The sequence below is a fragment of the Elgaria multicarinata genome, chromosome 2 (genome assembly GCF_023053635.1).
Source record: "Elgaria multicarinata webbii isolate HBS135686 ecotype San Diego chromosome 2, rElgMul1.1.pri, whole genome shotgun sequence".
Lineage (NCBI taxonomy): Eukaryota > Metazoa > Chordata > Lepidosauria > Squamata > Anguidae > Elgaria > Elgaria multicarinata.
The window spans coordinates 2,579,302-2,603,856 of NC_086172.1; the positions used below are offsets into that span (position 1 = coordinate 2,579,302).

Consider the following 24,555-nt stretch of genomic DNA (forward strand, 5'->3'; position numbering starts at 1 on the left):
AACTTTTGCTTACTAACCCCATTCTGGAAATGAGTATTTCCATGAATTTTGAGGGTTTTTTAGAAGCGTGAAAGTCCATATATTGAATACTACCCAATATAAATAATTAGAAAAAATATCAGATTATGTTTTTAATCAGCTTCTCAACTGTACTTCATCTGTAAAAAAACACTATAGTTTGTTTGTAGAAACAAACTATAAATATTTGCCCATTTTATACATTCTTAATTCCTTGATAATATGGTGCATATATGAATGTTATGTTTCCAAGCCTCTTTAAAGGTGAACCCACATAAAGCACATTACAGTAGTCCAGCCTGAATGTTACAAGTGCATGGATAACTGAGGGAAGGTCAACCATCTCCAAATAGGGCTGCAATCTAAGCTACTGAAACGTGCATCTGACCACTGCCATTGTCTGCACTTCCCCAGTTAGCGATGAGTTGAGGCAGGCTCTTCCGCCGAGCTCTCCAACCCGGGTGGCTCTTTTGCCGGCAGCAGGAGGCCGGCGGGGAGTTGGGCTCGGCAGCAAGGAAGCCGCCGAGCCCTGGGAACTTTTCGCCGCCGCCTCTTCCTCCATCTCTTCTGACCAGGTAGCTACACTAGGACTTTCGGGGCGCCCTGAAGCGCTTTCGGGGTGCCCCGAAGACTGTGTGTGGAAGCCCCCCTAGTGTTTCAAAGTATGTATATAATCTGAACTTGGCCTGCAGCTCCCTACTGAGGGTAACTGTGGGTACACTTAGTGGCAACTCTGGTTTTGTTGTGATGTAATATGTGAATCAGTGCTCTTAGGACTTTATAAAAGATCACTTTGGAAGATTCAGTACAGCCCTATGTTGGCATTCTAAACTGTAAGCCTGGAGAGGCCCTGTCCCCTCTACTCATTGACCTGCCTGTGTTCAGAGGAAGTTCTGCAGAGAAATCATAAGTGTATTCACCTAAACATGGTTACAGACCTCTCAGTGATCAACAATTCTGTACCAAACAACTCTGCAGATGTTCAGAAGGGCAGTGATGTGAGCAAAATCAACTTTGATGTGCATGGATTGAAAGGTCTTCAGGAGAAATGAGGCAGCTCCATTTTCTACATTCGAAATCCTTTCATTAGACTGAAAACCAACCTGGAAGCATGTGATTCCACCATATTTTAACATAATCATCTCGGTCTGTCCTTGTCTGCTCATGGAAGAATCCTAGAGCATGTAAGATTTCATGTGTTACAATAGCTTTGTGATCACACCCGACACCGATAGAAAGGTTTTGACCCTGCTTTGCATCTCCAATTACAGACCAACATCTGAAAACACAATAAAAACAATGCTGTTTGGTAATCAAAAATGTGGACAGAGTTTGCTAATCCCTAGTGAAGGAAACAATTAACTGGCAACATTAAAAAGAGTATTACTACATTTTAATTACATTCAAATTAGCAATTGTTACTAATTTGAAATAATTTTATTCTACCAATGAGGCAATAGGACTGATAAATAATTCTAACAGCCCTAAGGGGAGTCTACAGCAGCCATTTATTGCAGGATTGTATCGTAGTCGTCACTAACGAGCCACATGAAGTTCACTCAGCTCCACCTCTCACTTCTACCGGAATATCCCTGACTGCTTTTGTCGTGGTGTTTCCGGCTCTCTTGCTTCCATGGTAAAGAACATTTGCTGTGTGCCCCTCCCCCTTTGTGAGGTTGTGGCTGTTCAATGTGAGTTCCAGGCTCAGTGAACCGCCAATTAGCTGTGAGGAGTGTGCACATGGGCATCAGCGTGTTTTCCAACCCAGTGTTTTTTTAAAAGAAATACAACCTATCTCTGCACAGGAGTGCATCTTCAACGGAGTTCCAATCCCCCTGTCCCACGTGTTGCTGCATGTCTGCGCTCCTGCACATCCCTCACGAGTAATTTTAAAAAACCACCTGTGCGCTGTAGCCATCTGCCTAGCCCCATCCACTTCTACCAATATACATGTGGAACTGCTGTAATGGGCCCCACATGCTCCCGCAATGGCACTCCTCTAATTGCAGTACAGATCAGTTGCGTGTGCCCCATGAGGGGCAATCGTGGAAGTGGGGAACCTTCAGAAGCAGGCTTCTTCCACTGAGAAAGGGCTGCAGGTGTCGATGAGCCCCTAGTTTCAAGACAACATTATAGAGACACATTCTACATTTACAAACCCCCCCACCCACCATTATTTTTGCTAGACTTGCAATGCATGGATCTCAGGACATTTGTGGATCCTTCCACTCATGTCCATAGAGTCTTGGCAATCATCCTGAAATTTGGCAGCAGCAGGTTAGCAAGCCTGCTCCCCACAGCCTAACCAACTCCATCTAGAAAACATCAATTCCCAGCCCTGCTGTTTCCATAAAGCCAGGGTGCCATAGGGTAGAGGAAGGGCAAAGTACCTCTGCTTTCCCATGTTTCAGACCAGATATAATAATTGCTCAAGGACATTTATATTGCTGGTTATTTTGAAATGTAAAAAGTAACCACAACTGTTCTCAATAAATGATATAAATACAATAAATACACAGACCAGGAAAAAAACCCAAAAGGCTTCAATACAGTTTTTTAATTCATCATAAGCCTCGCAGTTAGAGCTATTTATTTATTTCCCCATATCAGTCAATGCAAAGCCAGAGATTTCCAAAGTGTGTCTTCGCTTTGGATCCCATGCAAAGCGAGTCATGCCTCCATGCTATTTTGAAGAGGAGCAATTCTCAAAATCATAAGGATCAATTTCAAAGAAGGCAACATCAAACAAGGTTCACAAATGCCAAAAGCAGTGTGGTGAGAGCTGATGAAATTTTTTCAGTTCATAATGATCTTGGTGATAGCTTCAAAGTCAAACCATGAAAACAACTCCAAACTGGCACAAATCTCTTGAAAAGAAACTAGAATTGTGCCTCATCCAAACATCTCTGGGGGGAAAAGGTGGCTTAATTATGCAAGCCAAATCACGAAAGCTGTTTTACTTACCCATCAAGCTTCTGAAATAGTATAAATGACTTCTCTCCATCATGTGGTTTGAAATTCACACAAGATTTTAAGTGGAATCCTTCAAATGCTTTAAGGATTACCCCTTTGGCATTTAGATCTAAAAAAGAATACAATTAATAAAAGCTACCTTTTCACCTCTAGCCTTTATATCTCTTAAAATTAGCTATAGCAAACAAAGAAAAACATTTAAGTTGTTTTGGGGAAGTTCTTAACAAAAAAGGGTATTTATTATTGCAGAGAGTTTTCAATTAAGTAACTTCTTTATACCGAGTTTTTTTACCTAGGGAGGTTTTGGGCTCTCCCACACTAGAGGCCTTCAAGAGGCAGCTTGACAACCATCTGTCAGGGATGCTTTAGGGTGGATTCCTGCATTGAGCAGGGGGTTGGACTCGATGGCCTTGTAGGCCCCTTCCAACTCTGCTATTCTATGATTCTATGAGTTTGTCCATCTAGTCCAGGACTGTCTACTCCAGGGGTAGGAAGGTGTGATGGCTGCAGGCACCCATATGTTCCGGAATACCTTTCTTGGCACCTACCAAAGTGCTCTAACTCTCCCACATCAAACAACAAAAATAGCAGCAGCAGCAGCAACAACAACAACAACACATTTCCTTACCAGCAGCTGGGATTGCTCTGAAATAGGTTTTTGTTGGATCTGAAACTCTGGGTTCAAAGGAGTTATTTAGTGTGTTGGGGCTCAGTGGACCATGTACTCAGTTTTTTTGGTCCAGGTTACTTGCCTTTTGTCTTCCTCCCATGGCAGCCATTTTGTAGTGGTGCCCAGGACAGTTTCCCAAATTACCAAATATGCCCATAGCCCATAAAGGTTGTCTGCCCCAGGTTTGTTCTGAGTAGGGAGTTCCTGCCCTCAGGCATTTCCCTCCAACTGGAGATGTGAGGGACTGGACTTCATAAAACCTATGCAACAGACATGATTAAACACTTAGGTTTCCAAGATTAAACCTTGAATAATAAAATAGGGAAATGGCTACATTGTATAAAAATAGGATATTTATATTGGAGAAAAAAGACTACAGCTAGAGAGGTGAATATGAGCTGAGTCAATGAGTGATGCTCTTCTGTTACATTCAAAACTGATCTGTATTGATGAGTAAGCTATTACAGTTGGGTTTTAACATTATTTTAAACTGTTGTGTATTTTACTTTTGTTTCTATGTGTCCTGTTTCTTTGTAATGGGTTTTGCTACACAAATAAAATTTGTACATTATTATTATTATTATTATTATTATTATTATTATTATTATATTGGGGGTGGGGAACGCTAAAGCCTGCATGCTAAGGTGCTGTTATACAGACAGGTGTAGGAGCCAGTAAGAACAATCTTGGCAATTCGGCAATGCCTCATATTGCTGCATGTTATGAAACCCCATCAAGACAAATGTGTTATGATTATGGGTAAGAATGCCATGACAAGTAGCATCTTCAAACAGTACATTACTTGGCGGCATCTACTTCCAGAGGGTGGCCGTGTCGTCTGTTGCATGAAAAACAACAAAAAGTCTCATAGATGTGTTAGTCTAAGGTGCTACAACATTGTTATTTATGAGTTGCAGTGTTCTCTTACTGCGACATAAGTGTTGCAATAAGAGAACACAACTTATAGTCTAATTAATCAGACATGATACAATAGAATTTAAATCTTACAATAACCGTCTTTGTACTTTTCACTCGGCAAGCTGAAATACCATATCAGTCAGTATGATAACTCACCAGAGGCTCAATGGCTTGGGACTGCAATACCTGATGGAATGCCTCTCCCGACATGAACCTACCCGTACACTGCGCTCAACATCTAAGGTCCTCCTCCGAGTGCCTACTCTGACGGAAGCTCGGAGGATGGCAACAAGGGAGAGGGCCTTCTCGGTGGTGGCCCCCGACTGTGGAATGATCTCCCCGATGAGGCTCGCCTGGTGCCAACATTGTTATCTTTTCGGCGCCAGGCCAAGACTTTTCTCTTCTCCCAGGCATTTTAACAGCATTTAACAACGTTAAGTTTCTTTTTAATGGACCCCAGAATTGTTGTTTTTTAAATGGATACTGTTGTTTTTATACTGTTGTTTTTATGTTTTTGATGGTTTTAAAATTTTGTATACTTTTTAATGTTTGCCATTTTTTTAACAGTTGTAAACCGCCCAGAGAGCTTCGGTTGTGGGGCGGTATATAAATGTAATAAATAAATAAAATAAATAAATAAAATAAACCTCTTGTGTTTGCTCCTTGCCTTGATCTGCAAAAATAAGGGGGTTATTTTTCAGCTGGTGCTGAAGCTACTCCAAAAACAAGTCAGTTTTAACGATTTAGCCCTTTATGTGCATTTATGGTGAGATACACCTTAGAATCTTCCTCCATTTCCATTTGTAAATAAGCCTCTGCTAGGTCTATTTTACTGAAACGTTGTCCCCTAGCTAGATTAGCAAAGATGTCCTCAATCCTGGGCAATGGATATTGTTCAGCCTGCAATACTGGATTAATGGTAACTTTAAAATCACCACAGATTCGGACAGCTCCAGTCTTTTTAGCTACGGGAACCACAGGTGTAGCCCATGGGCTCCAATCAACTTTTGAAAGAATTCCTTCAGCTTCCATTCCTTCAGTTTCCACCCTTTTGAGTATGGCATATGGAACTGGGTGGGCCCTGTGAAACTTGGGTGTGGCATTCTCCTGAAACACTATTTTGCCTTTGATGTGTCTTAGTGTGCCAATGCCAACTTTGAACACAGGGCCTTGCTAGACCAGGCGTTAGCGCGGTGTGAGGCCCAGTTTCCCTCCTGTGCATCCAGATGACGCACAGAGGAATCCGGGGTCAGGCTGCGCTAAAACCTGCCTTAAGCCGGCATAAGCAAATTTGCTTATGGCCTGGCTTTTCCGCAGCCCCGGCCTCAGGCCGGGGCTGTGGAACATCTAGCAGGGTCCATGGCTTTTTTGCAGCTGCTCGCTTACTCGCGAGTAGCCGGGAAAAGCCACGGCCTGGGCACAGCGCTCATACGAGCGCTGTGCCCATTGGGCCGGGGGGGATCCCAGGGTGGGAGAGAGGGGCGGGGGGGAAGGCCGGACCCGGCAGGAGAGAGGGGGGGAGAAGGCCGGGCATCGGGGACGGGGGCGATGGAAGGAGAGCCGGGGACAGGGCATCGGGGACGGGGGCGAGGGAAGGAGAGCCGGGGACAGGGCATCGGGGATGGGGGCGAGGGAAGGAGAGCCGGGGACAGGGCATTGGGGATGGTGCAGGGGGGAAGCCGGGCATCAGGGATGGCACGGGGGGGAAGCCGGGCATCGGGGATGGCGCGGGGGGGGAAGCCGGGCATCGGGGATGGCGCGGGGGGGGAAAGCCGGGCATCGGGGATGGCACGGGGGAGGGGAAAGCCAGGCATCGGGGATGGCGCGGGGGAGAAAGCCGGGCATCGGGGATGGCGCGTGGGGGGGAAAGCCGGGCATCGGGGATGGCGCGCGCGGGGGGAAAGCCGGGCATCGGGGATGGCGCGCGGGGGGGGGGAAGCCAGGCGTCAGTGATGGCACGGGGGAGAGGTCGGGCATCGGCCATCGGGAATGGGGGGGAGGATGGGCGAGCGAGGGGGGAGGGGGTAATTGGGAATTGGGGGGGAATCAGGGGCAGGGGGAGCGGGGGGGCTTTATTGTTTTTTTAAAAAGCACTTACCTTCTCTGGCGCACATGGCCCCTTTAAACAAAAAAAATGGCCGATGCTACGGGGCTTCCCGTTGCCCCGTCGTGCGTCTAGAAGCCGGCGACGGCGCGCGCTAGCTCTAGCGCGCCGTCGGCCCTCCTCCCTGCCAGCTTATCCAGCAGGTCTAGCAAGGCCCACAGTCTCTGCACCATCCAATACCCTTTTCAGCCTACTCTCAGTTGACTCTGACATGGGGAGTGTGGCATGCAGTCTGTTAATGTCACTCCAATCTAGCTGTAGCTTCCTCAGCCAATCACGACCCCAGAGTGCTAGTCCACCTATTTTCACAACATATAAGTCCAATAACGCCTCCTGGTTATTATATCGCACAGTTACAGGTTCCATTCCAATGGGAATAACCTTTTCTCCAGTATACGTTATCAATTGTATTTTTGCAGGTCTTAATTTAGCATGTTTAAAATGCTGCTCAACTTCATGCTGTTGTATAACTGATACAGCAGAACTAGTGTCCAGCTGCATTGGTATTACTTTGCCATTCACTTCTGGTGTGAGCCATATTGCTTGTCTTGCTCCACCTTTTATGTTATAAATTTCCAGGCTACCTAGCCCTATTTCGCCTTCATTATTGGGTTCTTCATCTATAGCATGCACCTCTGTACATTTTTTTACGTGATGCCTTGGTCGTTTATCTTTATTTCTGTCATTAGCAATTGGTTGGCTTTTCTCTGAACGACAGGCTCTCAGAATATGTCCTATCTTATTGCATTTTTTGCATGTTTCATCCCTAAATCTGCATTGGACTGGTGTGTGTCAACCTCTGTCAGAACGTTAGCACAGTTCATTTGTACCTGCTACTATCTGTTTGTATGTTATTGGAAGCTTATTCACATTTGCTTTCACTTCTGATTGAAACTCTATTGCATCTTTAGCAGCAGTTTCCATTGATATAGCAATTTCAATTGCTTTCTTATATGTTAAATCTGCCTCTGATAAGAGTCTTTTCTGAATGCCTTCCTTCAGAATTCCACAGACCAGTCTGTCCCTCAAGGCATCATTCAGCCCTTCACCAAATTGGCAATGCTCAGCTAACCTTTTAAGTTCAGCTACACAGACTGTGATTGACTCTCCCTCCTACTGGTTTCATTTATGGAATCTGAAGCGCTCTGCAATCATGCAATGGTTTTGGTGCCACATTGTCCTGCATTATTTTTACTAATTCTGCAAAGCTGAATTGGGAGGGTTTTTGTGGAACAGTTAAACTTCTCAATAAACTGTATGCTTTGCCTCCCATGATGCGCAGTAATACTGGCACTTGGTTTTTAGCAGCTATCTCATTTGCTTCAAAATACTGTTCCAGTCCCTCTGTATATGCTGTCCAGTCATTGTTGTGCTATCAAACCTCTCCATATTTCCAATCCGGCTAGCCATCTTGCTGTGCCCTTCTTGTCTTTTTCTCTTCTTCTTCTTAACTCACTGCGACCAGGCCGCCTCAGTGTTCAGTTGCTTGTTTGCCACTCTGCTCTTTCGGGAAATGAGGCCAGGCTTGAGGCTTTCAAGCTTTATCCTCGTCACCACGGTTGTGTCCTTATTATTTATTTGTAACATAAGGACCAGGAGTCAGGCTTGGAGCTTCAACTATACTCCTTTATTAGGAAGCTTCTGGAACCCAACTGATAAAACAGTAAAAGGGGCTTGCCTGGAAACTGCTTGCTGGCAGCCCCGAACAATCAAAACAGGAGCGACTGATAGTAGGCACAGCCAATTAATCAATCTTCATAGCTAATACATTACACCCATCATCAGCACAACTGTACCAGGTTCTGCAAAAAGTAAAATGCTAGCTAGACGTTATTTCTCAATAATTGGAATTTGGCTTAACTTGTTTGAGACAGGCATACTGGGAAAATGGAGAATGTTTGGTAAAATTCTAGCCAAAACTTAAACATCAAAACCATCAAAATGCCATATTAAAGATGGGAAAATATTATATATATAGAAATTCACAATTTTTTAGATTCTATATGGAGTTATAGTAAGGGTAGCGAGATATCAGAGCAGGATTTAAATACTTTCTTGGCTCAGATTAAGCTCCCTTGCCTAGACTCCTCACAAAGACAACATCTAATGACTCCTATAAAACTTGAAGAGATTATAAAAATAATTATGAGTATGAACAATGGGAAATCCCCAGGGCCAGATGTGTTCCCAATTGAGTGGTATAAAACCTTTTATACTCTTCTAGCTCCAAAACTTTATCAATTCTACAAATACATATTTGAAACAGGTTTGCTTTCTTCATCATTAAACGATGCTTATATTACAGTTATCCCTAAACTTGGCAAGGAACATACTAACTGTGCTAATTACTGACCGATTTCATTAATGAACATTGATATTAAAATATTAACAGGTATTTTAGCTGATAGATTGCAACAAGTCATTACAACATTGGTCACACCAGATCTAGTGGAATTTATTAAAAACAGACAAGAGGCTGATAACTTGAGATGAGTTGTGGATTCAATAGCTTTAAAGAGAGAAAGAACGGACCAGGTGGCTATTGTTTCTTTGGACACTGAGAAAGCCTTCGACAAAATTCATTGGAAGCTTATGCTTGCTATATTGAGTATCTTTGGCTTTCAAATAGAATTATTGAATTGGGTAAGAATTTTATATTCGACCTCAAGAGCAAGAGTTATGACTAAGGTTTGGTAGTCGGCTTTTTTCATGCTTGAGCGAGGTACCAGGCAAGGATGTCCACTTTCCCCATTGATATTTGATTTGTGTTTGGAACCCCTGGCTTGCGGATTTAGACAAAATAATAGTATTAACGGGTTTGTGCATGCTGAGTTGGAATTCAAAATTATTTTTTATGATGATTATCTTTTATTGTTTCTTTCTAAACTCCAGACATCTGTTCCTGCTTTGATGAAATTAATAATTCTGGTGATTTGTCTGATTATTCAACTAACTGGTCAAGTCTGAATTGATGCCAATTGGAGATAACATATCTCCTAGTGTGTTGGCTAATAGTCAGTTTCGATGGTGTCTTGATTCTATTACCTATCTGGGAATGCTTATTCCCAGAGATATATGTCAATTGATCAAAATAAATTTAAACAAGATGATCAGTGAGATTGCACAAGATATAGATAGATGGGCCCTGTTAAAGCTGAGTCTGTGGGACAACGTCAACACACTTAAGATGAACTTTATACCTCAAATTCTTTATGTTATGTGTGGGATTCCTTTACTTATACCTGGCAAATATTTTCAACAACTTAATGCTTTGTTTCATAAATTCTTTGGGGTTCTTCCCCACCTCAAATATCTCTGAAATGGATGCAGCTTTCAATTAAAGAAAGTGAGATTGTTTTTACAGACCTTGCTTTGTAACATTGGGCCTATCTATTGGCTTGTACGAAGTTTTGGTCTTTTCCTGCTTGCTCAGATATGACACCATGATCAGTTTTGGAAGCTTTATGGCTAGACCCTCTTCCCAAATGGATGGCACTTGGCTCTCGATACATTAGAACAAGTAGCCCCTGTCTTACAATCTTGGCTGCTAGAGAGGTGTGGTGTATAGTATCACATCAATCACAGTTTGATCCATTCTCTCATGCAAAATTAACTTTATGAGGAAATACAGATCTAAGAATTGGAAAGAAAGTGTTTTTGTGGAGGACATGGACAGAAGATTATTTTTACTTTTGATCAATTAAAAGGTCCAGATGATGAGTTCCTGTTCTTTTCTGATTTGTGTGTTAAATATAATTTACCTAGTATGGCTGAATGGCAATACTTGCAACTGAAACACTTGCTGGATTCTAGGTTTGGTCCAGCCGCTTTTACAGCCTCAGAGCCTCCAGCATTGTTAGAATCACTTATAGCAGCTGAACAGACTCATCAATTACCTTATAAGCATTTAGTAGCAGTAAATAAATATGACACCCATAGTTTAAGACAGGATTAGAATAGAGAATTGGAGTGTCCTATCTTGCCTAATCAATGGACTGTTGCCCTAGAATCTGTATCTGAAGCGTCTATAGATCTCAGGCTATGTCTTATTCAGCAAAAAATAAAAATAAAAAAAATCATTTTGGGTTTATTGGACTCCACAATGCCTTTTCAATAAGGGTTTGTTTAACTTGCATAACTGTTGGAGATTTAATGCACCTAATGCTTCCCTCATTCATGTTTTGGCAATGCCCAGTAGTCGCCTTCGTTTGAGAAGAGGTTATAATAAGGATAAACTTTGTTCTAAAACAATCTATAATAAGGAACAATGTGCATGTCCCCCTAAGTTACCTACCAGTTTCTAGGAAGTTAACACTTGGCCAGTGCAAATGGACCTTTGGAGCCAATATCACAGCTAAAGACGTATATTATCATGTTGGAAGGATAAATGCTCACCTCCAATAATGCAACAGACTGAGGTCTTAATAACACTATCTACATTTGAACACAACTTGCAAGTGGATAAATATATGGATATTTGCATTTCTTGAAACCTATGTATAATTCTCCCCCCCCTTTTTTTTTTTTAAAGAATGGTACTCTTGATGGAAAAAATGACGATATTCTTATATAGGCATTTTTTCTTTTTTCACAACTCTTTTGTTTTGCTCTGTTTTGTTATTATTCACAATTTAAAAAAAGCACTGCAGTAATGTCAAATTCCTTTTACCCAGGTTGTCAGCCAGAATGAATGGAATAGGAAATTTCCATCGGTATTGTTCATCTCTCAGTGCACTGCGTTTTCTCTGTTGAAAGTGGGGGGGAAATATTAGATTCTTCACTCTTTGGAACACAAAATAGTTTCATATTCATGTTCATAGAAATATATGAAGTTTAAAGAAAGACTCACAGGCAGTAAAATATCCCCCTGGAAGAGGCTCAGTCCAGCAGCTAGAAGGAAGGAGATTAAGAAGGAGGTGGTTTAATTGTTGGAATTAATGCAGCCTCATAGAGGAAGGGGGCAGTGTTGGGAATTCTGGGCATAGCTAGCCCTAGAATCTCTATAGCTTGTGTGGCTTTCTGCTCCACTACCCTTTCTATTCTCTCTCTCTCTCTCTCTCTTCGTCTCTCTCTCCCCCCCTCTCCCTCTCCCTCTCCCTCTCTCCTGTCCTCTATTGCGATCTCTTGCCAATGTTACAGAACACAAAGAAATGGACTGAAGAAACTCCATTTGAAACTTTGCTATACATGCGTTTTTTGCAAGAAACCATTATACCTTTTCCTTTACCAAAAGAAAGCTGTGGTCTCTCTCGCCCTTTTATTAGCCTCGTTGCGGGGGGGGGGGGGGGAGCTGGGCGCTGGGGCTGGTGAATGCTCATTCTGTTTCAAAGTATTATATAAAAATAAAACTTTTATTGCCTCAAACAAACATAGCTTCTAACTAACTTCTCTCCAGCCCTGACTGACTCCTGAGAGTGCTGAGTCACTGACTGCTGTGTCACCTCCTGATTGGGCGAGTATTCCTTCAATCAAAGTCTGTGTCCCTGACTTCCTCTTCCATCTAACTTCCTGTGTGTCTCACTTAGTTCTACCTATTGATACACATTCTGCTTTGCCTTTTCTTGTTACATATGAGGCTACCACTTCATCCCATCATTAACCAAAATGCAAAAGATGTCTCGAATCATTAAAATTAATGTTTCAATCTTTGAACAAGTTTACAAAATAAATTCTATTAAACCAAATGTGCCATGATTAAATAGGAGATAATTAATTTGTAAATGAAGTTGAAATGTATAAATGCTGCCCCTTATCCCCACTTTTTGTTTGCTCTATCTATAGAACTTTTAGCAGAAATGATAAGATCAAATGTTATGATAAAGGGCTTAGGGTTGAATCAGCAGGGGTTTAAAATTAGTTTATATGCTGAGGATGTAATATTTTTACAAGATCCAGAAAACTCTTTTGCCAATCTTTTAAATGTGATAGAACAATTTAGTAAAGTTTCTGGTTTCAGAATAAATCTTACAAAATCTGAATGGATGGGACTCAATTTAAGCAATGAGGTCAGGAACATAATACAAAATTCTTTGAAAGGACACTCCCAACAGATATTTAAGGATTGGGATAATGCAAAAATTTAAATCAGCTAACAAAATATAATCATGAAAAGCTCCTATCTTACGTCAAAGAGAATTTAAGGCATTGGTCACAAGTACATATATCATGGACTGGGAAAATAGCAATTCTTTAAAAATATATTCTTAAATGTGCTGCTGGAAGTTCATCCAAAATGATTAGCAAAAGGTTCTCTCAGATTTTGTCTGAAATAAAAAGAAACCTAGAGTTGCTATTCTGACTCTAAATTAAAAAAAATCAATGAAGGAAGCTTAGTTTTTCCTTCAATTAAAAGATATTATTAAGCTGTCACTTTGACATATCTGAAATTTTGGTTTAATCCAGACAGATCTATAATTCTAGAACAATATAATTTAGTTACAAATTTAAGAAATGTTCTTTGGCATGTAACACAAAATGATAAAGAATAATAAAATTAAACCCTTGCACTTCATAAATGCACTACAAAATGCGGAAGAAGCATAAATGAAAATTAAGCCTAGGAGTGTCACCTTTAATAGCATTATTTTATAATGAGCAGATCAAAGAAGACACTTTTTTCAGAGGCGCAACCTTGTGGGTATGATATGAATATTTACAAATTAATTAATTATTTAGAGATGGTATTTTAAAATAATATCAGGACATTTGTGCCAAGATGCATTATAAGTGTCCACATTTTTCCCCCAGTAACTTCAACTCAGGAATGTTATATATGCTTTAATCACCAAACATGGCCCAATAGGCTGGGCTGCAGAGGTTGAAAAATGTATGATAGAAGACCAGTCTAAACACATATTAAGAAGAATTGACAAACGTATCACGGATATGGATATTTCAGTTAATGCTTATGAAGCAAGATGGAACAAAGAGATTGGTTTTGATATTCCAATTGATATTTGGGAATGGTGGTGGCAAAATGTTTCATGTCATATAATCAGAATTAATCTTAAGGAGTTTTTTTTTAACAAATTATTATTTAGCTGGTACTTAACCCCAACACGTCATATTTACAGCACTGCTGGAGATGTAATAGTCAAAATGCAGACCAACTTCACATCTTTTGGTTCTGTCCTAAAATTCAAAAGTTCTGGCAAGAAATAATAAGAGAACTTGATTTGATCATGGGTTATAGACTATTGCAACAGCCCCTACTATTACTGTTTGGATATGTTAAAGATCTGGGCCTGATCTACAACTATGAAAGTGGTGTGAAATGCTATACAAAATGCGTCACGTGCACTTCAATACCATTTTAAAGAGTAGTGTGGATCAGCTGACAATGTGGAAATGGTTTGATATTTGCTATCAGCAGCTTGTTTAACAATATTCTGTAACTGGAAAAAAGCAAGACCCTCAATGTTGGATGAATGGTTGATTAAAATATGTGTTATAGAGCTTCTTTAAATTAGTGATATATAGCACGCTAGTTACTGGCCACTCGCAGACATTTGCAGGTCATTTTGACAATCCTGTCAGCCTCCTGCACGTTCCCCACTCCTTTTCTCAGTTTTAGCATCACAAAATAAATCCCAGAAAACCTGACTCTTCTGAGATGTGTCAGGTTTGCCAGGATTTCCTGCCTATAGAGGAGGTTGCACTACAAAATGCCCATTAGAGGTCACTGTCCCATTGAAATGTACAGGCCATGTGGTCACTGCTCTCTTCTCTGTGTAATTCTGCTTGTTTTAAATGTGGAAGAAAACCAGGAAGAGAGGTACAGTAAGGGAACATGATTCCTCTCCCCCCAGTCTGAAAGTCTGCATCGTGTTCATGGTAAAAATTACTAATTTGATTAGAGTAAGGGAGCGCAGACAGTTATATAATTATTTCATTAAAAAATTGACCTTTTTATTATGTACCAATGAAGTGCAAGAGAGTGGTAATCCACATTCCCTACTAGGGATACTATGAGGTGGAATAGATTGCATTTTATATCTGGCATTTTTTCTTGATTTGTAAAATGGAACTTGAATGATTTCTTATTTATTTGTTTGACAGAATACTTATAAAAAATAAACAAACATAATTTTTTAAAAAGCTATTGAACCCAAGTGTTTGAAATTTGGCAGGTTCAGTCACCTCTGTAGGGGCTGCCACATCTGCAAATTCCATGCACTTATGTGGAAAGATACTAGATTCCTTAGAGTTAAGCATTTTGCAGTCCCCTTTGTAAGAACAAGAATTAAAAATAAATTTCATCAATACATTTGTAATTGTCTGAATAAACTATATTTTTAAATCTAATATACCAAACATGATATACGTAATATATGTAATATATGATATACATTACTAAAAATAAAAAATGACTTTAGAGACCTAAAAAAAGAAAAGAATAAATATTGCTTATTTTTCAGTCCCCCATGTTCATTTTCCCTGAAACAACACACACCCCAGAAAAAAACTTCAAAATTTCTAGAAGTCTTACATTTCTACCCTCATCTCTCCCCCCACTCCACGTGTCTCTCTACCTATTCCTGGGATCTTTTAGCCCTGCTCTGCATTTCTTCCCAAATGACCCTCCCCCAATTGGATAAACTTTGAAATGGGTTTTTTTTGGGGGGGGACACACCAAATTTTTACCTGTGGCTAGCACAAAAGCCACTGGACCTTGCTTCATAAGCATTAACTGAAATATCCATATCCGTGATACGTTTGTCAATTCTTCTTAATATGTGTTTAGACTGGTCTTCTATCATGCATTTTTCAACCTCTGCAGCCCTGCTTATTGGCCATGTTTGGTGATTAAAGCATATATAACATTCCTGAGTTGAAATTATTGGGGGGAAAATGTGGACAGTTATAATGCATCTTGGCACAAATGTCCTGATATTATTTTAAAATACCATCTCTAAATAATTAATTAATTTGTAAATATTCATATCATACCCACAAGGTTGCACCTCTGAAAAAAGTGTCTTCTTTGATCTGCTCATTATAAAATAATGCTATTAAAGGTGACACTCCTAGGCTTAATTTTCATTTATGCTTCTTCCACATTTTGTAGAGCATTCATGAAGTGCAAGGGTTTAATTTTATTATTCTTTATCATTTTGTGTTACATGCCAAAGAACATTTCTTAAATTTGTAGATAAATTATATTGTTCTAGAATTATAGATCTGTCTGGATTAAACCAAAATTTCAGATATGTCAAAGTGACAGCTTAATAATATCTTTTAATTGAAGGAAAAACTAAGCTTCCTTCATTGATTTTTTTTAATTTAGAGTCAGAATAGCAACTCTAGGTTTCTTTTTATTTCAGACAAAATCTGAGAGAACCTTTTGCTAATCATTTTGGATGAACTTCCAGCAGCACATTTAAGAATATATTTTTAAAGAATTGCTATTTTCCCAATCCATGATATATGTACTTGTGACCAATGCCTTAAATTCTCTTTGATGTAAGATAGGAGCTTTTCATGATTATATTTTGTTAGCTGATTTAAATTTTTGCATTATCCCAATCCTTAAATATCTGATGGGAGTGGCCTTCCTTTGCTGGAAAATTGGTCTGCCTAGAAGTTCTGGGGCTCGGCTTTGTCCTCAGCGACACGAACTGAGCATCTCTTTCCTCCAACTACTGTTTGATGAGTTCCCTCTTTAGGTGCCAAAAGATGGGTTGGATCTGCTACTTTTTTTAAAGAAGGAGTGGCTAATTCCATGACCCCCCCACTCCCCCTGTAGCTGTGTCCCAGGGCATCCTGAGTTAGGAATCAAGATCTGTCTTCAAAGAAGCTCCCTTCTTTGGTGATTTAACACCAAAACGGAATAGCTGGAAGATGGCAACAGCTACTAGGGCTCTGTCCTGCACCCCTAAAACCACCAGTAGAGTCAGTGATTTTTCAGTGGTAATAAATAAGAGGAGGAATATAGGAAGCATCACCACCATGGTAAGCATCTCAACTGGAGATGTAAAAGTCTGGGGAGAAAACAGGGAGAAATTGATATAGAGGTGGGTGGGTTCTACAAAGACAATTTAAAAGCATACTTCAAGAAAGCTTGTGAAAAATAAATGAGCTGAAGGGAGTTCACCCAGAACAAAACATTAGTCAGGTAAACTTGTTGAATGCTATAGATAATATTTCTCTTGGCGTCTTTAGACTAAACGTTATTTCAATTTTGGCCATTAAATCTTGGGTGTGCCAATCTCCTGGACACATCAATCCACCTTACTAATGCATTACACAGCACACCTTAAACAGGTTATGTTCTTTCCATCAAAGACAATGAATGGTACATCAGAAAGGTCACTGGGTAAAGTGCCAGAATGTTGGTAGGGAGTCAAGGATCAGGATTTTTCAGTTTTATTTTTCTTTATAAATTTAAAGATAAAGGATATTGAAGGGGGAGGGGAAGTAAGATCATCCCAGCGTTAATTTTCTCAGTGCAACTCACCTGAATTTATTTCAGGGATATCGTCTCTTAGTTCACCACCATCAGCATCTAATCAATGCATAGAATAATATTAATCTTTCTGTACATTGGTTCAGGCTTCCTTCATTTTCAACCTCCAAAGAAGGGGGAAATGATAAATGTGTGTGCATGACAGTTTTAAAGCATTCTTACCGTCTTCCTGTGGTAGGTATCTGACCTAAAAAAGAAGGAAAATAATTATTTTGCTTGGCAATCACAGAAAGACAAAATAAAGTTGTCACTGAGACTTACTGAAAATGAGGTGCAGTGTGCAAAAAGGATTACGAAGCTGAAGCACTGAGAGGCTGTACTAGAAACCATGGCTGAAGCCGCTACAAGAAGCAGACCTTCTAATCTCTAATCATATAAAGCAGCTACTGGCAGGAACACTTTAGTGAGCCTTGGTGTTTTGCCCCCACTCCCACTGATTGGGCTTTGCCAAAATTATGAGCATGCAATTGGCACTCAGTGGCATTTTAGTACCATTGGCAAACCTGCAACTTTTCTAGTTCTCTGTCCTTTTTTGCAGCTGAATTCAAAATTGAATTCATCCAGAAGAGGTCAGCAGGAACATTGGGGGGATCTGCACTACTGCCTTTAAAGCGCTTTAAAGCGCTTTGAAAACATTTTGAAAACTGTCTATGCTGTGTATCCTGGGCTCCAACAGTTGTCAAAACTGTTATAAAGTGCTTCAAAGCAGTCGTGTAGATCCTGCCATTGCTGCTTTTTGCCTGTCAGTCCTTTTCCTCAAGTCCTGTTTGTAAAAGTAAGTCATTAATTAATTAATTAATTGTGACATTTCTATACCATTGAATATAATAGAATCCCTCAGTGGTTCACAATAAATATAAAAATAAATTTAAAGGCAATATTAAAAAGACAACATTAAAAGCTCAAAATTAAAACTACAGTAAAAACAAGTCAAGCATACAGTAATATTTTTTATTATTATTCAATGTATATTATGTTCTTAATTCAGTTTTATGTATTTTGTATTTACTGTTGTTCCCCGCCTCGATCAAAATGGGGAGGCAGGTAAGAAATAAATTTTATTATTTATTTATTTATTTATTTATTTTTATTAAAACAATTCCAGGAAACAATTTATATGGGAAGGAAGACTTTAAGGCATGATCTGCACTACTGCTTTAAAATGGTTTATAACAGGAGTGACAACTGTTGGGGCCCAGGACACAGAGCTCCCTAGACAGTTTTTACACTGTTTTCAAAGGTCAGATCCTACTTGGTGTAGATCTGTGAAGCTATCCTATTCATTATTAATTCACGGTGAGTTCACAGATGCAAAAAGTGGGAGAGTGTTCTCTTATCTGACTTTTAGATGAATTTACAGTTGGCCAAAAGCAGGCACAGGACTGAGCACAACCAATGTCCATCGCACCTTTGTTAGAATTCCTACTGACATTATACTGCACCACAAGAACTTCACTGCATATCTATGAGGCCTTTTTGTTAGGGCTGTGATCCGCTTCTCTTCGGTTTGGAGAAGCAATAGCTGAGCAGCCTGATTCATCTCTGTTACACACGGAGGAGAAGTGGATCGGGTGGTGAAGAGAAGTGACCAAAAGCAAATAATTCGCTTTTATACAGAGCACTCCGCCTGCCATTTTGGATATTTTCCCCATAGGATTGAATTACGGAAAAGATTAACGTATAACTTTTTTGTTTTTCAAGCTACCTCCTTGAAACTGAATGTGTTTAGAGAGTCGTGGGTGGGGGTCATTTGTGCCTATTTTCAGCAGTTTTCATGCTGCGGTTTGCTTGCTATATATTTTTTAAAAAATAGGGTAAAAAAGCGTCAGGGGGTACCTTTTTTTGAAGCGCTGATTCAACTCCCAATCATGATCACCTGATGAAGCAATCCTTGGCTCACTTTGTTGTGCCCCCAGAAATGTCTGCTGCATGCCTGCCTTTCCGCCTCCGCCTGGGTGTTGTTGTGATGGGGTATCTGCTGAGACTTACTTCCCCATAGATCTATGGCATAGTCGTATATCTCTGCCTGCCTCTCTGCCCTCCTGGTTCCTGGGAGATGTACCAGAGGATGGGCTTTGTGTTTCAACCTCACAAGCCTCTGACATGCTTGCTCCCAGTGCTACAGGGGCATGCTGCCTGTCTTCCTCTGTGCCTGCCTCACAGGGATGGTTTTGAAGAAATCCTTGGCTCACTTACTTACTCCTGGTTCCTGGGAGATGTACCAGAGGATGGGCTTTGTGGTTCAACCCCACAAACTGTCCTCCTCTGTGCCTGCCCCACAGGGATGCTTTGACTCAGGGTATCCTTCTTTGTGATAAAGGCAGGTGCATTGCGCGCTCACCCTGTTTAAGATTTCTTGGTGTGTGTGTGTGCATTTTAAGTGTTTCACCTGAGATGAAGATCCTTATTTAGAAAAAATCTTTATTCCCCCAAATCATTTGTCCTATTATGGGCAAGCGCTTTGCAATGGATCCCTATGGTTTCTCTATGGAGAATTCTGTGCTATTATTGATTGCTATGAGCATGTGCTTTGCAATGGATCCTTTTGGGCAGGTATGGAAAGATGTCAGAGTAAATCCCATTTCTGAAAATGGGGTGAAGGATTTTCAAAAATTCCCCAAAAATCAGTGGAGGCTCGGATTGACTTCCAACTGGGCACAAAGGTGGATACATGGATAAGCTCTCATGGTGCCATTTTTGAAATTTCTAACATGAAAACTGATGGAGTTCTAGCATGGGACTTGAATTGGGGTGAGTGTGGTGGAACCCGAAACCACGGGTCCCTGTGGTTCGCTGAGTGGTGGTCACAGACTCTCAAGACACAATTTCTCTCTCTTTAGAAGGTTTATTACAAGCAGCGCTGCAGGGTGACAGTCTCAGAAGACCTGATGAACTGCCCAAGAATTTTAGGAAAGGCTAACATATTTATAGGGTCAGTTCCCCTTAGATACAATGGCAGAACTTTCCCACCAATCATAATACAGTTCTGCAATACAACAACCAATGAGAAGCAAAGCACTTAGGCATGTACAGAGTTTAAGTACTTCTCTGACTAGAAGACACTACATGGGTATTGCAACAGTTACAGGAAAAACATCTCCATCTGTTTCTTTTATCGGTTATCTTGCCTTGCAGACATAACCACCCTCCAGCTGCCGGCGTAGACACCGCCTGTCTTGTGACATGGTTTCAGTATCAGCTTAATTGTAAAAGCAATTGCAGCCTTGAAAATATGTTTTAAAGAAGCAGGAAGCCATGAACTTTATGGTTTATATAGCTAATGATTTCTAGAGCCATTTTCTTATACTTATGGGCATGGGTAAAAGAACCACCCCGCTTGATTTCCTCGACAGTGAGTTAAAAGGGGAAAAACCCACCAAAAATCAGGGGATGATGGGATTTGCTTGAAGCTTGTCACAAATGTGTATCTAGATGGCATCTGTGAAGGTGCCCACTTACAAGTTTATATCTGTAAAAATGTCAGAATAAATCCTATTTCTGAAAATGGGGTGTCAGATTTTCAAAAATCCCCCCAAAATCAGGGGATGCTTGTATTTGCTTCCAAGTGGACAGGAATGTGGATAAATGGATAAGCTGTCATGGTGGCAATTTTGAGGTTTCTAACATTTGCAGTGACGGAGATATCGAAAGGGGTGTGAATTGGGGTTAGGGGGTGATGCTTTAAAGGTTAAAAAATTGCCAAAAACCAGGGGATGATGGGATTTGCTTGAAGCTTGGGATGAATGTGTATACATGGATAAGCTCTCATGGTGCCTATTTTGAGGTTTCTAACGTTAACAGAAAAAAAGTTATAGGCATTTGGGTTTCAATGCAAGTCTATGGAGTGGGAAACAGAGCTCCGATTCGGATCCGGAGCTCCGCAGTGAAGCAGACTGGACCACTGGTGTATCGTCGCGGAGCGGACCCAATCCAAAAGTTGCGAATCTGAAAGAAAAGCAGATCGGGGGGGGGGGGGTCCGTGCACAGCCCTACTTTTTGCTGTGGTACCTCTGAAAGAGCCTAGGCCTTACCTGGAGTGGCTGTGATCATCATAGTGGCCTCTGAAGAACCATTGCTGAAAGCTGTTGAACTCTTGAAACAGGCTTTCTTTATTAGGCTCAGTTTGATTCAGAAAGATCCTTAGGATGTTCAGGTCTGCTCTTTTACAGAGAATAGCACTCCATTTGAAGTGCTGCCAGAGGACTCTCCTGTATTTGAAGGGCTGCCCCAACCAATAACCACCGGAGGGAAGAGCTAAAGGGCCTTGAAGTTGCCCACCAACAGCACCTGCCACAGCAGGCTAAGCAAGGCACACTGGTCCCCTGGTCATAGTTTTCCATACTATGGTGAGATATATTTCTATTTAAGTTATAATAATTATTTCTAAATTGGTATCTGTGCATATAAATTAGCACATGCATTTTTATGCAAATCATTGTCTTCTGTTCTCTCTTCTTTTTTTGGTGATGCATAAGTGGCCACCCTACTAATGTTAGCACTTCATCCCAACATTATGTTTGGCAGACATTTTCATATATTTCTCAACAGCCTTACTGTGTTTCCACTGAAAAGTTACTCTTCCTAACAGGGGGTCTGAAGCCATGGAGAATGAAAAAGAAAACAAATCTATGCTGCTCCTGATGAATCTTCATGAATAAATGTGCCACTAAGTGCAATGAAAGAAGAGAGTGTTGCCCGTGCTTATTAGCCTTGACTGGTGGTTCTGTTATAAAGTACATCAGACAGAGATGGTTATAAAATATGACTCCTCACCACTGCATCACTATAAATGGGAGAAGCAACATCTGCCCATCACATGAGTCTTACAAGTCATCTCTGAGCCAATAGTTGCTAACACTAAAGAGGCAGAAATAAAATAAGTTGGAGCAGAAATAAACATAATGCATTAGATGCAAGATCTGCCTTCCATGGAAGATGCCTCTGTCTTACTTTACCCTCTTCAGCTGGATCCCCGACTGCAGCATTTTCAGGAGGCTGAGGGGGCTTCCAATGGGAGGAGGGGGCAAGACAGTCCTCTTCCATCAGCCCAGTTACCCATGCCTAAATCTGGATCCAAAATGTGTTGGTGAATTTCAACCGTTGCATTTTAAAATACTTGAAAATAAAAACAACAACAACTGGTATTTTAATTCAAAAAGCAAATTCAGGCTATGGCTAGACCTGGCCTATATCCCAGGATTGTCCCGGGATCATCCCTGTGCATCCAAATGCCACACAGGGATCCAGGGAGCAGGCAGGGACGACCCCTCCATTTGCCTTGGATAATCCTTAGATCTAGCTAAGGCCATCGTTTTCATGAAGGGGGAAAATCTTTCATTGTATCTAGTGTATGACATGGGCTATCAACTTGGAGACATCAGTTGAATGCATTGTTCCTTTTCCTTTTAGGGGCTGTGTGTCATGTCTGAGAGAGAGGACAATGCCAATCAGTCTTCTGCATGCACAGGCCAGCCACCCCACAGAATGCCTGAGTCACAACCATGATGGAGGGGGCTACAGCCAAGCAATGAATCTTTTCCAGCCTGACAAGCAAGTGACCCAAATACAGTCACAACTGTACAAGCTGTCAGAGTTATTCTCAGAGTATAAACCCAGAAAACCCTAGATGACCTCTTCCCAAGTTGTGTAGGTGAGCTGAAATAGGTATGGGAAGATCCTAAACGCTTCCATGGAAGTAAGATTATATCTGCCTTTGCCAATTGATAATGAAGACAGTCCCATGAAGACCTGCCTCTATTTTGAAGAAAACATTCATAACCTTATATGCCTCTTAGATTAAATCTGGACGCAGAGTCTATTCTCTTGGCATCGAGAGCACTAGATGTCCAGTGAAATGCGATTAACGCTGGTTCAGTGGGAAGAGAGCTCTTTGAATGTGGTTAATGTGTCTCCCTTTGCTACTGAAGATAAGGACTGATCAGGAGAAAAATAACCCTCTGAAGAGAGCCTGTAAGAACAGTCTTGAAACATTGATCACAGTGCTAAACATTTTGTCCAGTTATAATTTTTCTGTCTGCAGTTTCCTAATACACTCCTGATGTACTTTCTCTCTTTCTGATTAAGCACTCTAGAATTATTTCAGGTTAGAATATGAGATTGGAAAACAATGTATAAAAATATTTTTCCAATCACAGTGACTGTAGAAATCAATGTGTGTACAGTCCTTTCAAAATATGCAAATTCAGCTGTTGTTTGTTGTTGTTTATTCGTTCAGTCGCTTCCAACTCTTCGTGACTTCATGGACCAGCCCACGCCAGAGCTTTCTGTCAGCCGTTACCACCCCTAGCTCCCCCAAGGTCAAGTCTGTCACCCCCAGAATATCATCCATCCATCTTGCCCTTGGTCGGCCCCTCTTCCTTTTGCCTTCCACTTTCCCTAGCATCAGCCTCTTCTCCAGGGTATCCTGTCTTCTCATTATGTGGCCAAAGTACTTCAGTTTTGCCTTTAATACCATTCCCTCAAGTGAGCAGTCTGGCTTTATTTCCTGGAGTATGGACTAGTTTGATCTTCTTGCAGTCCAAAGCACTCTCAGAATTTTCCTCCAACACCACAGTTCAAAACCATCTATCTTTGCTCAGCTTTCCTTGTGGTCCAGCTCTCGCAGCCATAGGTTACTACGGGGAATACCATTGCTTTAACTATGCGGACCTTTGTTGTCAGTGTGGGGTCTCTGCTCTTCACTATTTTATCAAGATTTGTCATTGCTCTCCTCCCAAGAAGTAAACGTCTTCTGATTTCCTGGCTGCAGTCAGCATCTGTAGTAATCTTTGCGCCCAGAAATACAAAGTCTATCACTGCCTCCACGTTTTCTCCCTCTATTTGCCAGTTATCAATCAAGCTGGTTGCCATAATCTTGGTTTTTTTTGAGGTTTAACTGCAACCCAGCTTTTGCACTTTCTTCTTTCACCTTTGTCATAAGGCTCCTCAGCTCGTCCTTGCTTTCAGCCATCAAAGTGGTGTCATCTGCATATCTGAGATTGTTAATGTTTCTTCCTGCGATTTTAACTCCAGCCTTGGATTCGTCAAGCCCAGCACGTCGCATGATGTGTTCTGCATACAAGTTGAATAGGTTAGTAAGCCATCAAGGCCAGTGTCTGGAACACTGGACCTGCAAAGCAGGAGTAGCCCCTGAACTCTCTGAACCATCATGAATTCAAGGAGCGCACTCAATATAGGGAGCACATGGCCAGAAAGGACAGATTAAGCCTTTCCCACACTCCCAGAAACACTAAACTAAAGTTATCCTCCCTTTGTAGTAGAGTACATTTGGCATGGAGAAGGTCCCCTGCTCTGTCCCTGCCATCTCTACTAGGGTGGCCATTTAAGAAGAGGACACCAATTTACATAAAATGAGCATATGTATAGATGTGAATTTAGAAAGAATTG

General features: G+C 40.9%; 1 protein-coding gene across 1 annotated transcript in view; it reads right to left on the minus strand.

Moving 5' to 3' along the window:
- The window catches only part of MEP1A (meprin A subunit alpha), a 58,495-nt gene extending 40,981 nt beyond the window's left edge, over nucleotides 1-17,514 (minus strand). The window contains exons 1-7 of the mRNA XM_063115918.1: nucleotides 17,410-17,514; nucleotides 17,311-17,335; nucleotides 17,140-17,187; nucleotides 11,533-11,573; nucleotides 11,353-11,428; nucleotides 2,983-3,100; nucleotides 1,122-1,297 (exon numbers count right to left, since the gene is read on the minus strand). Of these exons, the coding sequence (XP_062971988.1) occupies nucleotides 1,122-1,297; nucleotides 2,983-3,100; nucleotides 11,353-11,428; nucleotides 11,533-11,573; nucleotides 17,140-17,187; nucleotides 17,311-17,335; nucleotides 17,410-17,478 (553 nt within the window). The 5' untranslated portion in view covers nucleotides 17,479-17,514. The remainder of the gene's footprint in view (nucleotides 1-1,121; nucleotides 1,298-2,982; nucleotides 3,101-11,352; nucleotides 11,429-11,532; nucleotides 11,574-17,139; nucleotides 17,188-17,310; nucleotides 17,336-17,409) is intronic.
- Between the last annotated feature and the right edge of the window lie 7,041 nt (nucleotides 17,515-24,555).